Consider the following 14,574-nt stretch of genomic DNA (forward strand, 5'->3'; position numbering starts at 1 on the left):
AACTGTTCTTCAGTGCGAATGTCTAGTTTCAAAGTAGCTCTTCTAGAAGCAATACTGAAAAATAAAAAGATTACTGGTATGGACACTCATATTTCAATTAATTCTTGAATTGCTTTCATTATCTACTACTGCAATTTAATTCCTAGTTACAGTTTATTTGCTCTTCCTATCAGCTAACAGGATGCTAATATATAACCAACTGGATATGAAAATTTGCCAACATATCTGGAAGAAAACAAAGCCAATTCAGATTGTGAATAATGTATCCTGGATTCTTTATATGGTTGAGTCTAGTCAATCAGAGATCATATCTCAGGATAACATCCCAAATCTTGATAAGGTACAGAAAAAGCCAGGAGGAGCAAAAACATCAAAATTATCTTCACAAATAGAATTGGTTCCTAGCACATTTCCAAGAAGCACCTTAGGAGTGTCATAAGTTGATAATGTCTTGAAGGCATGTAACAACAAGAAATATCTTAATAATGAATGGATGGATGGATGAATATTTGGTGATGTAAGAGTAAAAGCTATCATTGTGTTGGTGCCATACCCTAGCCCATCATGCCGTATATGCTAATTTAAAATGGTTGCGAACAGAAGTATCCCAAACTTTCTTGTGCAATAATCTCCTCTGTTTGTAGTCTCAACTGTTGACAGGGGACTGGTCTCTGTAGTCTGTATGGATAGGGGAGATCACAGGAACAATCCAACCAGTTTTACCAGGAAAGGGGGGGGGGGCTTTTCCTCCTTGAAGCTCCAGGAGGACAATTTAGCTGGATGATACCCAGAATCACATACATACCACTATCAGCTAATGTTGCACAAGTGTGTGTGTGTGTGTGTGAAAGGGGATGTCCAACAAAACATTGATGAAGATTTGTGCTCCTGCTGCATTCACTCAGTAGCGTTCAAGCCCCAGTGTTCACCAGCTGTGAGATGGTATTATTTTGCTGCATCCATGGCCAGACATTCATGCAACCCCCTGGTGTATTTTTTTTTAGGATTAATTCTGGTACTCCACTATATTTTGGGTAGAATTACCCTAACTGGGGTTATTTTTGAGCCTAACTGCTCCAATTCCCCAACAAAATTTTACTGGAAAAAGAAACAGCACCCCCCTCCGGATTTTGGGAATTTCCTGGAAAACAGAATTGGGGGGGGGGGGGAGCCAAAAATGGAACTAAAAACAGTATGGTTTTGAGGTGTTGTGCACACTCCTATAAGCAAGCAAGGGACTTTGCATGCAAAGCAGCCACCCCTAAGTGCAGTCCGTTACAGTATAGTCTTGCAGATATTTAGAAATTATGAGGCTGGTAGATCGCAGGTCTTCTGAAGCAAACAAGCCTACCTACATCTTGGGCAAGAACTGTGCCCATACTTCCTCTTACACGAAGACCAAAACAAATGGCCTGTTGGTGAAGATTTCTACATAATAACTGTAAAGCGTGAGCTGTTTCACACATGACATTTAACCTGCACTGACGTATCCTCTTTGCAGGAACAAACAAACAAAAACCCTATCATCCCATGTATTCTTTAACACATTAGGCGTTTTGGTCCAGAAATGTTTAAAATCATTTTTAAATAGACCCTGAAGGTCTGAAAAGTACTCACAAGCCAAAATGTGTCCATTTTTTAAAAACCAATGAAGCAACCATCTTTTAAACATGTTGAAATGTGTCTCTAATTACTTTTTAAAGATAATTCTGGGATTCAAGCTCAGGGAATGCTATGAAAGGGGAGAGGAGAATGGAAATAAAACCAAACCTCATGTCTTACAAAAGGTAGATAGGAGAAAGATGGTCCAGAGCACGTGTCAAGGTCTGCGATCCAAATTAGGCCTGCCGTATTATTTTATGTGGCCTTGCAGATGCCAGATTACAACTCCTATATTCCTCATTATTAGACATCATGACTAGGGCTGATGGGAATTGTAGTATAGTAACATCTGGAAGGCTGCAGTTTGTTCTTTTAGTCAGGAAAGTGGGATTTGAATTTAGATACAATGGTTGTGGATACAATGTTTGACATTAAAATGGTCTTTAACCTTTCCCCAACCTCAGAACCACAAATGTGGTTGCAATTTCCATTATCCTCAGTGCACGTGGTGGGTAAAAAAATAATAATGGGAGTTGCTGTTCAGTAGCATATGGCAGCTTAGGTTAGGTAAAAACTAAAGTTCACTGATCATAATGTTAAAAAATAATAATAATTGGCTCTTTGTATCCAAGGATTCTTTATCTGTGGATTCAACAGGTCTCAAACAGCAACCATAAGGCTGATGTGTCCCTCGATGAAAATAAGTTTCATACCCCTGGCTTAGAGAGATGGGGAAATCTGTAATAGAGAGAGGGCAGTCAAATAGGTTGAAGAACTGAATAGGGTTTGGGTGAGCTCTGAATTATTAAATAGTTTAGGAGGTCAAGTGTGACCTAAACATTATAGGAGACATCACTATTTGAATTTGTTGAACTTCCTAAGCTAATTGGCAAGTTTCACAAAAGATATGTGGTGGCTAAGTGGTGAGGTTATCCAGAGCTACTGATGCATCTGTTTGAATTTCTGTAGCTAAGAACTTTTGCTGGCTAAAGTGGAATCCAGTATCCCATGTCGTTGTTTATTCTTTCAGTTCCTTCTGATTCTTTGTGACCTCATGGACCAGCCCACATCAGAGCTTCCTGTTGGCTGTGGCCACCCCCAATTCCTTCAAAGTCAAGCCAGTCACTTCAAGGATTCCATCCATCCACCTTGCCCTTGGTCGGCCCCTTTTCCTTTTTCCTTCCATTTTCACCAGCATAATTGTCTTATCAAAGCTTTCCTATCTTCTCATTATGTGGCAAAAGTACTTCATCTTTGCCCCTAATATTCTTCCCTCCACTGAACAGTTGGGCTTTATTTCCTGGAATATGGACTGGTTTGATCTTCTTGCGGTCCAAGGTACTCTCATTTCCACTCCAAAATTAGAGCTGCCATTTTCAAACACTTGCTAAGCTAGGCTAGATCCGGACTTCCTTTTGATTCTACCCCAGATTCCCTTTCTAGTTCCTCCAGCAGGGGCCCACAACGTGACGAGTGAGCCCTGGATGTTGAGTTCAGGCATTTTGCAAACTTTTACTAATTCGTGCAACATGTATTGCATATATCAGATCCTCAGATTTAGGGGTTTGACTTTTGATTAGCTCAATAGTTCTCAAAGTGTGCTCTGCAAAGCCCTTGGGGTTCTGCGAAGCATACTTGGGGCTCCACACTTCCCTCCTCTCCCTCCCTTCCCCCCTCCAAGCTTTCCCTCTTCTTTTCTGCTCTGCTTCTTCCCCTGCCTCTCTCACTCCCAAAGCCTTTTTTCTCACCTTCCTCACTGCCCAGATCCCTTCCCCCTTATCTTCCTTGCTTCCAAAACCCTATTTCCCTTTCCATTGCTTTTTCTGCATGGCAATAGAAGGTTGGATTGGATAGCCCTGAGGGTTTCTCCTCCTCCTCCTCCTCCTCCTCCTCCTCCTTCTTACAACAAAAGCTAGGTGGCCATTTATTGTGGGTGTTTTGATTGTGCTTTTCCTGCATAGCAAAAGGGGGTTGGGCTGGATGGCCTCTGGGGTCTTCCACTGAAATACAGTTAAATTTATGTTGTTCAAAACTTTAGCTCATGCCTGATGTATATACACAGTATACAATATATAATATAATATATAAACATTTCTTGGGGCTCCATGAGAAACTTTTGCTTTAAAAAAGGCTCTGTGGCTTTAAAAAGTTTGAGAACCCCTGGATTAGATCATAGAGTCTGTTCTTAAAATAAAGCATTCTGACGTTATAAGTGCTTATGTGTATGCATGCCTTCAAACCATCTGTTCCCTTATATGGCAACTCCATGAATTTCATAGTATTATGTGATTTTAGCTACGCAAGAACTGTGGGGTCAAGGTCCCTGTGTGCCTAGCTCCAAAGGACCAAATGAGACACAGACGAGTTGAAGACAAAGAACAGAGGCATTTATTCATCTTGGCCAAAGTGGATGTCAGCAGAGTCTCCTCTCCAAAGATTGACATAACTTCAATACAGATATAGAGATTTATTTATAGCATTTTCACAGCAATTTGAAACAAAAGGACATTGCAGCTCTGAAGGCTGATTGGTCTAGACTGGAGCCATCTAGAATCCATCCACTTTGTTGGTGGAAATATGCCATAAGCAGTCATTGCTGATTGGCCCACAGGTTTGATAGGAATTTTTATGAATTGTCATTGCTCCATTTGAAGTATTGTAGCTGTTTTCTTGGTCTGCCCATGGAGGGGTGTGGGGAAAGGAATGTGGAGTGACTTTTGAGGCAATGGGTGCTAATGGATTTATTCCTTTTTGCCCAGGGTGAGACAATGGGTTTTGGCTTTTTTCAGTGAAATGGGTCTGATTGGGTGATTGGGATTGGGAAGTGTTCTTAGACATAAGGTTTGATACTATCTTAGGAAAACCCATTGTGAAACTTGCAGGGTATTGTGAAAGGGTTATGTCTCTTCCTATACCAAATGTTGAGATATTCTCAGGGAGGGGGCATGCTTATGCAGACTTGGCAAGCTCATATGGAAGTCGTCTGGAACTGGAGGAAAGGTTATTTGCAGTCTCTGTTTTTGGGTGCTCTTGGAGCTGCAAATATTGAGGTTCATGTCAGGGTTCAGATGTTTTGATACCAAGAGGATTTTCTTAGATAAGGAATACTCCGTTTTGTCAGTTTCTTCCTTTTAAATATAACACCTGGTATTACCTGATAATCTCTCATTGAAATAATAATAATAATAATAATAATAATCTTTATTTATGCCCTGCCAGATATGGTCTTTTTCCTTTAGGTTATCTGCACCATAAAAGTCCTAGATATCTTCTCCCCATATATGTTCACCACATGCAGAGGGAAAACCTGCCTCAGCCATAATGCTATGGCTTATCACACCCCAGAGTCTTTGATAAGATCTTAATGGTAATATACATATGCACATGCTTAGCTAACGGGTATATTTCTTAGTGGGCCTGTCTGATTGCACTGTAAATGGCTCAGGACTGTTTTACATATAATATATTCCCCCTTTCCCCATAAAGAAAACACCTTAAAGATGATCTGCAGTTTTCATATGTGGTATTGCACAGCTGCATATTATCCCGTAATCACATGTTAACATGCTTAAAAGCAGCAAAAGTTACAAAGAAGCACTGAATAATGTATGAGTCTGCAGTATGCAACAGTCTACATTAGAACTTCACCAGTCTCCTACAAGGGTTTACTTTCTATACAGGAAGCATGCAACATATGAATTCCTCCTTTGTTACCTGAACTTTAAAAGTTGTAACATGTTGTGGCATGTAAAACCTATCAAAATATATCAAACTTGTATGGATACATTAAAATTTTTCTTTTCAATTCGTGTTAAAATAAAAACTTTTCGGTTGCTCATAAAATCATACAAAGATTTATTTAAAATGTCAAATTAAAGTTAAGATTAAGCATCCCAATTATATTATCTTGAACTCAGTCTCAAAGTAGTTGCTGAACAGTATCTGCAGCTGTGCTGTTTTCCTTCCCATCTTCATAGCAGGGTCATTATAGGGTTGTGGAGGTATAGCCAGATGTAGATGAGAAGGAAGAGCCCTTCCGATACCGAATTAGGACTTCTTTACTGATGATGTCTCGGTCAACCAGGATCTTGAGAAAGTTGTTCCGGAACTTCTGTCCTATAAAGGCATAGATGATGGGGTTCATACAGCTGTGAGAAAACCCCAGGATCTCCGTGCCTGAAAGGGCAGCATCAATGTCGCCACGGCGTTTACAGGTCTCAGCAATAACCCCAGTCCTCATCAAGGTATCAGCAAATAGAGTGATGTTGTAAGGCAGCCAACAAAAGAGGAAGACCAGCACCACTACCAGGATGACTTTCATAGCTTTCTTTTTCTGGTTATTCTTCATCTGGAAGAGCCTATGCACTGTCACCCCATAGCAAAAAAGCATGATGACCAAAGGCACAAGGAAGCCAAAGGTTTGGGGCAGGATTCTCAGCACCACTCTCCATTTAGTCGTTTCATTCCCTCCAATATTCTCATAACAAACCATCTGAGAGGAATTAGGTGCATTGAAAACATCACGGGAGGTGATCATAGGCAGTGAAAGGAGGAGGGAGAACACCCAGATGCCAACACAGACAAATTTGACCAAGTGCCTCTTTTCAGTAGCATGATGGGTAGCATACACTATTGCCAGGTAGCGGTCAATGCTGATGAAAGCCAGCAGGAGGATACCACTATAGAAATTGACTTCCTTCAGGACAGAGGTGAATTTACACATGCCAACACCAAAGATCCACTCATGAGCACGGTAGACAGCCCAGATGGGCAAGGTGAGGGCAAAGAGGAGATCGGCAATGGCTAGGTTCAGGAGGTACACATCAGTCACAGATCGAGTCCCTTTGTTGTAGGTGACCACCAGAACCACCAAGGCATTTCCTATCAGGCTGAGTAAGCATACCAGGCAGTAGAGGAATGCCACGAAGTACCTGATCACAGGTGATGCAGCCTCAGTTCGACAGGGTTCTGCCACACTGCTAGGATTGGCTGTATTTTCATCAAAATAACTATAATTTCCAAAGAGATCAGACAAATCCCCATCAAATGTATAGGTACCTCCCATTCTGAAATTCGTGTTAGTCAACCTGTGTGTGAAGACAAAATAGACATTAATAAACAATTACATTAAATTCAAGGAATTACAGATGAATTATAAATATCTATGGGTTAACACAGATGAAACTAGAGCTGACCTCAATTTGAGAATATCTTGACACCTGGTGTATGGGGTTTATTTAACAATATTGAACACAGAAGAGCATAACTCAAAAGAGTTCGGGATCATCTACTTCAAGTCCTAAAATTTGTTGCTGAACAGTGTACCCAGGAAAATTTTAGATTATAGCATTCAGTATACAGGAAAACAGGCAGCAGAGTTCCGTTCGAGCTGGGAAGCAGAACAGAAAAGGCCAGCATGTGGTGCATCTACATTGTAGAATTAATGCAGTTTGACACCAAGTTAACTGCCTTGGCTCAATGCTATGTTGTTCAATTTTACAAGGTTTTGGGCCTTTTCTGCCAAAGAGTGCTGGTGGTTCCTAATTCCCATGATTCCATGCATTAACTTTTAAAGTAGTATCAAACTGTATTAATTCTACAATGTAGTTGCACCCTCTGAAATTCCTTGGCACTGTGGGTATAACTATGCCATGCATCTTATCTCTTCTGGTGGTACACTATGGAATGGAATGCACTAGTTAATTTAATGGGTGGGGCATGGACATTGATGGCTCTGAGCTGGACTAGATGGCTTGAATTTTGTGAATTAAACGATGCAATCCAGAAGATGAAGAGATCAGGTGAGCTCCATTCTTACCTGTACATAGTAAATTAATGTTTTAGTTTATATTGGATGAGGAATGGCACTCTTCCTAAGCAATATTTTTATTTGGATGTTTAAACATTTATTTATTTATTTATTTATTTATTTATTTATACTGAAGTAATTAATTAATCACCTTTCTTCCAACACAGGATCATTATATGAAATACATAGGACTGCTAGTGATTCTTAGCATACACTGTACTGAGAAAGAATTCTAGAAAGAATGCTACGGTGTGTCCTTGTTGATTTATGGAGACCTAATGAAGTTCACACAGGCAACAAATACTCAGAGGTGGTTTTGCCAGTTGTCAGCCCACAATACCTAGCATTTACTGGTGGTCTCACATTCAAGTACTAAATAGGGATTACCCTGCACAGCTTCCAAAATCAGAAGGCATCTGGTGCCTTTAGGATATTTATGCTCTTTAAGAATGCCACTCCTCACTGCTAAGCATGCAGCTCTAATAAAAAAGAAAGTGTGGGACCTTTAAGTTAAAATTACGGATCTTATTTTCCCAAAAGGCTATTCTTGAAGTGCATACAAATTTACTTGGAACATACCTCACTTACTTGCTTTACTTCCAGGTAGAGATGAAAGAAAGATGAGGAAATTAGAGGGAAGGGGTCAAGGGCTTTTAAATAACGTTCACTGTTTTGCTTTTAATGAGTTTGTTTTTAATTGATTTTAAGGTTATGGTCAGATTAGTTTTGTGTTTGCTTTTAATCATGTTTGTACTGATGTGAGCTTTTATCTGTATCAATTTTGACTCCAGTGTTTTGTATAAAACTAACTTGTAGTTCTTATCGCTGGCATGCAGAAGGTCACTAGCTTCTCCATGTTTCTGTTTAAATATTGTTATTTATACATTGTAATGTCAGATGTAATGCTGAAATTACAAGAAACAACAGACAGACAATAACATTCTAAACAATAAACAATATCTATCTAAAATAATAAACATTGTTCCTATCCCCACCACCAACTAAAATTAACTCTTTTAAAAACTTTTTTAATGTTTTTATGATGTTTTTTTATCTATATTTGTACTGTGTTTTTATTTTAATCTCTGTTTCACTGGGCTTGGTCCCCATGTAAGTCCCTTCAAGGAGATGGTGGCAGGATACACAAATTAAATTATTATTATTATTATTATTATTATTATTATTATTATTATTATATTAACTGCAGAATGCTAAATAAATTGCAATAGTCCTCTCTAAACTACATCAATTACATTTGCTACCTTTCCTTACAATAAAGATGTACTACTTTATATATCATAATCTATATTCACAATGTCTCCTTTTTCCTTCTTTATATTGTTTGTAAAAGGTTGCTTGATGGATAGTTTTCTTTTTTATAAGTTTGCCAATTAAACCAAATCCATTAATTTTTCCATCCTTTCTACACTATTTAGAATCTTAATGTTTTCCAGTGTTTCATGTATACCAATCTGTCATATAACATATTGAAATTATACCTAAAAGAAGTAGCTCATGTCTACAGACAGTTCCATCTTGTCTCCTGTGCTGTGCTAATATAATATAATATAATATAAACATATAATATTGATATTATAAAGTGATAGAATATAATGCTAATAATAATAACATGTTCTTATAATTATATATTACATATAATATTACTAATAATATTACAGTGTAATGCTACAGTACAATATAATAATATTACAGTACAATATAATACTAATATTGTGCTATGCTAATAATATAATATATTGTATTTACATATTACTTGTAAACCGCTCTGAGTCCCCTTCGGGGTGAGAAGGGCAGCATATAAATGTCGTTCATAAATAAATAAATAAATGTTATTTCTGTTTTCAAAATCTTCTGTATCCATCGCACTGATTGTTAATCAAAATTTCTATGCTTTTTTACAAGTGATAGAAGGTCCAAACATGTTTCTTACACTTCTAGCATTTGTTATTATCTCATTTACATAATAGTTTAACTAAAACTAACTTGTAGCAAAGTTAGTTGTTTTCATTGGCATGCAGGAGGTCACTAGCATCTTTAACTTCGAGTCTCTTTCTGTTCCTATAAGTGACTTTTTTTTTGTTTATATCGCATGTGAAGCAACTCACAACTTAACAGATTTCCCTTGTGGGAAAATCTGTGTCATGATCGTGACTATCTTTGATTTCCTATGAGCAGACCTCTTTCTCAAGATATAAGGTACATTATGATGACACATTTAAATAATCACTTCTTTCCTTCTTTAAATTAATCAGCTCACATTGTCTCCTTGTGAAAAAAATGTTATTAGCTAAGACGTACTCAACCACATTAGTAGGTTTGTTCTTCTTTGTTTCTTACTGAAATTATGCTGAAATTGCTGGGAGATCTTAAATGTGCAACATCACTGCAGTATCAGAAGAATTTGAATTGTCAAGGCAACACTGAAATTCAAGGAGTATGTCGGATGGCAGTGACAAGAAATCTGAAATGCTATTTATTTATTTATTTATTTATTTATTTGGAGTGCTTCTACCCCGCCCTTCTCAACCCCCTAGGGGGGATTCAGGGTGGCTTACAAAAGGCACAATTTGATGCCTAACAATTCACAAAATACAATATACAATTTACAATTTAACATCAACAGTTATTACTAGTTAAAACAATCAAATCAATACAGGAGGCAATAAACAGCAATAAAATCATTTTGTGATCAATGTTTGCCAATTTATAAATCCATAATCCATCCAGCATTGTCATTGTCCTTTCCTACTCTGGTCGTCATTGTCTTTTGTCCATCTGCCAGCTGTCCATCTGCCAGCTTACCCAAATCCAGGTTTTTAACTTCCTCCTGAAGGAGAGGAAGGATGTTGATGACCTAATTTCCCCAGGGAGCGCATTCCACAGGCGAGGGGCCATCACCGAGAAGGCCCTGTCCCTCGTCCCCACCAGTCTCACTTGTGATAAAGGTGGGGCTGAGAGCAAGGCCTCCCCGGAAGATCTTAAACTCCGAGGTGGGATGTAGATGCTATTGCTTCCAATAACACTTTTGAAGCAGTCAAGAAAACATCTGAATCTGCTGACCATGAAACATCATTAAAGCATTTTCATGAACTCCCACAATTTTCTTTCTGACAGTATTGCTGACAATGATGGTTTCAATTTGAAAGAAGAATTAAAAATAAATTAGAGTTCAGAAAACTTCTCAGCACTCGTGATTGGAAAATAGCTTAAAGAGGAGAATGAGCCTTTGTACAGAAGCAAGTTGCAAGCATTTGCTCCAATATGGCAACGAGAACAACTGTGTGAAATAATGAAACACAACTTAGACAATTCTAAACAGGTGGAAAATGCAAAATTTGCAAAAAGTTGTCTTTTAGGCCTGTAAATCCCAGACCATTTGGCTGACACTGCCTTTGAGAGCTTCATGCAGTACTTCAAAAGCCCAACATTGTTTTTCCAAATGAAAAAAAAATATCAACACTATATGAATATAATGCTGATCCTATTCCTTTAAGTTACAATAGGGGCATTTCTGGAGTATTGGATCCTGGTGCACATGTACTTATATAGCATCAAAGGAGAGACAACTCTCATTAATACAAGAACACTCAGACAATCAGTATAAGATTAATCCCTTTATAATAACTGTTTATTTCTAAATTTATAGTAGTGGTTTATTCTTATTTATTTAAAAACTTTTTATTAACTTTTTTTAATAACTGATGGCCACAAAAAACTAATACATTTCGGATTGCCACATATGAACTGCAAAAATAAGAGGGTGTTTTTAAAAAATCACATTTTTGCAGACCAAAGAAATTACCTGAATACATTTTGATTCAACCCTTTCACAGATGCACAAACTTCCAGGGAGTTGTCTATCATTGCAATTAGACAGAGGGCCAACAATTAATTAGACCAAGTTTTAGGCTCTTTCACAAATAGAAGAAAAAGGGGAAGGTGGAAATCCTTTGGCGGCAGGATTTCTGATTATTCAAGAAAAGGTTATTGCAGAACTTGCCATATTATCACCCATGGATAGTCAGGCCCACGACCCAAGAGTTAAATGGCACGTGTGCTCTCATCCCAACAGGATCTGTAAGTTACTGCAACTGACATTCTTTAAGAACCTTACTCATCCAGTTTTCCATTCCTTACGAAGGACTGGTGTCAAACTCTTCCCTTCTTGCAGCTTCCTTCTTGGAACAGAAGAAGATTGCAAATGGCTACAGGATTGATTGATTAATTATAGATTATGTGTGACAGTTATTTTTAAAGAGCCAAAACAGCTGTTGGGGGGGGGGGGAGCAGAAGTAGGGAAGAGCAAAGTTTCTAATACACATCTCCCTGGCCTCTGCTCTCTGGATTTCCATTACTTCCTTATGCCAAGAAGGCCATTGGAAGCAATTACCTTGGACAGTAATTTTTTGGAAGGCAAACCTAGGGCAGTCCTTCCCAAGTCTTAGGATGTTATAAGAGAAAGCAAACCCTTAGACTAGCCCCGAGGACAGGCTTCTTCACACACACATACAGGGAGCCAGGAGGCTTTTCCAAAGGTGACGTGCACCAGACTCTTCCCTTCTCCCTCTGATACCTGCAATGGACAAGATACAACTTTCCCCAACCAAGCCAGAGAACACAGCTTCCACCTCCCTCCTGCAAGAATAACATATTATCCTCTTCTGCCAAATGAATACCATCAGACTCAGATATATTTTTGTGGTTTCTGATAATAATTATTTCATCTGAAAGTTGTAGCAGCTTAGCTTTAATCTCTGAGGTTTCGATAGCATACCCAAGACTTATTGCATTTATCCATTGTTCCCAACACATCAGTGTGCTGTTCTTATACACATTCTTAGCTTCAGTCCTACACATCTAAAGGGAGCCAAAATCAGGGTTAGCCATACCACTGGGCATAGTAGGTAGTCCTGAAGGCTGCAAATGCTGAGAGGCAGTGAAGAAAGACTCTTGAATATTTCTCCAGAATTTCTCAGTTGTTCCTTTCCATTGGAGGACACAGGAGCCCCCGGTGAAGCAGTGGGTTAAACCCCTGTGTCAGCAGGACTGAAGACCGACAGGTCACAGGTTCGAATCTGGGGAGAGGCGGATGAGCTCCCTCTATCAACTCCAGCTCCTCATGCGGGGACATGAGAGAAGCCTCCCACAAGGATGATGAAAACATCAAATCATCCGGGCGTCTCCTGGGCAACATCCTTGCAGACGGCCAATTCTCTCACACCAGAAGCGACTTGCAGTTTCTCAAGTCGCTCCTGACACGACAAAAAAATATTGGAGGACATGCCACACAACTTCCCCTGAGTGCATAAACTAGCTTTCTGCTTCAAACATGGAGACATGCAGTATCTTTTTGCCAGTTCTGAACTAAGATTCAATAAGTAATCCATCTGACTTCTGTACAGAGGATGGAAAAAGGGATGCATCCTTTCCTCCATCCCAGGCAATGAAATGTTCTAGGTCGGACCAAACCAAAATTATCCACTTACCTACGTGCTTTGGAGTATCCTCTTCACAACACAAAAATCTGGTGCTCAAGATTTGGATGAGCTAGAGGAAGTGGCTGTTGCAAAACTTCCCTTCACAATGCAAAGAGAAGAACATAACAGGCTCCTTTGTATGGAGAAAGAGATGACAGGAAACTGCTTATTCGGGGATCAGGCCAGCAGGTAGCCAGATCAGTTCTTGCATTTGAAGATTTGCAGTCCTTTCAAAAGTGAAGCTCAAATAGCTACTGAGCTGAAGTGAAGCTACTGAGCCCCATTTTTCACTATGAGTCATTTGTAAGTTGGGTGTTTGTAACACGGGATCTGTCTGTATATTCAGTTGTTTCTGAATTTGTATAAACTTTCCAAATCAACGGGCAGGTCTTACAAAAATGTGTGGTAAGTATAAGGCTATGTTATCCAAAGCTACTGGCTGGTCCATTTGAATTTCTGTAGACAAGCTATTTTGTTGCCTAAAGTGGAGGCCAAAATCCCATCCCCTCTCCAGGTTTACAGTTGCCAGTTTCAAAACACTTGCTGGGTGATGCTAGTTCCTGCGTTCTTCTTGTGCCCCACCTCACCCCCTTCCTTTCATAGTTTGCACAGAAGGAACCCACTTCACCCCGCAACATGACAAGTGAAACATGAATGTTGTGTTCAAGTATTTTGCAACCCTTTACTAACTTATGCAACAAGTATTGCACTTATTAGCCCTCCACATTTGTGGTTTTGACTTTTGATTAGACCATACATTCTATATTTAATATATAGCATTCTGGCAGTGCATATGTTTATGTGTGCCCATGCCTTCAAGTCACCTGTTCACTTATGGCAACTCCCTTAATTTCATAGAGTTTTCTTACAAGTGACCTTGAGAAGTATATCTTTCAGAATGATAGGAACAAGTATGGAGAGAAAAAAAATCGCCCAGAGTATTAGGACTCAGCTCAAAAGGGCTGATGACTTCTTATGGTATGGAGGCCTCTGCTGGCAAAAAGCAAAAGAAGACCCAATTTCCTTCTTCTACTCCATCATCATCAGATCCTGCTCTCTTGGAAATAAAAGGTTTGTCTCAGGAAATGAAAGTTGGTCAGGACCTCTTGAAAGATTATGTAAAATTAATAAAGAGGGCATTAAAAATATCAGAATGCCAGGACCAATTGGAATCCAAGGTATCCAAAACTGATGTGAAGTATAAATCTGTGAGGAAACGTTTGGAGCAAAATTCAGGGGGAAAAAATCTCAACTTATGGAAACCCAAGAAGGGGTTTTCAACAGAATTGATATGTTGGTATTGAGAGCCAATGATAGCATAATAAGAATTTGCGGCCTGCCAGAAGGCATGGAGAGAGGAGATCTGAGATCCTACCTGGTGACTGTCATAGCAAACCTCACCCAGGAGAAGGAGACAAATGTGATCCATGCAACTAATTCAACAGCATACAGCAGGAGTCTTCAAACTTTTTAAACAGAGGGCCAGGTCACAGCCCCTCAAACTGTTGGAAGGACGGATTATAATTTGAAAAAAGCATGAATGAATTCCTATGCACACAGCACATATCTTATTTGTAGTGCAAAAAACATTTAAAAACCATACAATAGTTAAAATGAAGAACAATTTTAACCAATATAAACTTATTAGTATTTCAATGAGAAGTG

The 14,574-nt window shown here is 39.0% G+C and overlaps 1 protein-coding gene across 2 annotated transcripts; it reads right to left on the reverse strand.

Annotated features, from left to right (window-relative positions):
- Positions 1–3,987: 3,987 nt before the first annotated feature.
- LOC132761924 (C-X-C chemokine receptor type 1-like) lies at positions 3,988–13,104 on the reverse strand. 2 transcript variants are annotated; one of them, XM_060754969.2, is made up of 2 exons: positions 12,919–13,104; positions 3,988–6,689 (listed from the first exon to the last, which is right to left on the reverse strand). In XM_060754969.2, exon 2 carries the CDS (start codon positions 6,665–6,667, stop codon positions 5,588–5,590), a length of 1,080 nt encoding a protein of 359 aa, XP_060610952.2. In that variant the 5' UTR covers positions 6,668–6,689; positions 12,919–13,104; the 3' UTR covers positions 3,988–5,587. The 2 variants fall into 2 exon arrangements, with proteins under 2 accessions (XP_060610952.2, XP_060610953.2); XM_060754970.2 differs by lacking the exon at positions 12,919–13,104 and adding an exon at positions 12,322–12,683.
- Positions 13,105–14,574: the final 1,470 nt, after the last annotated feature.

The sequence above is a fragment of the Anolis sagrei genome, chromosome 1 (assembly GCF_037176765.1).
Source record: "Anolis sagrei isolate rAnoSag1 chromosome 1, rAnoSag1.mat, whole genome shotgun sequence".
NCBI lineage: Eukaryota > Metazoa > Chordata > Lepidosauria > Squamata > Dactyloidae > Anolis > Anolis sagrei.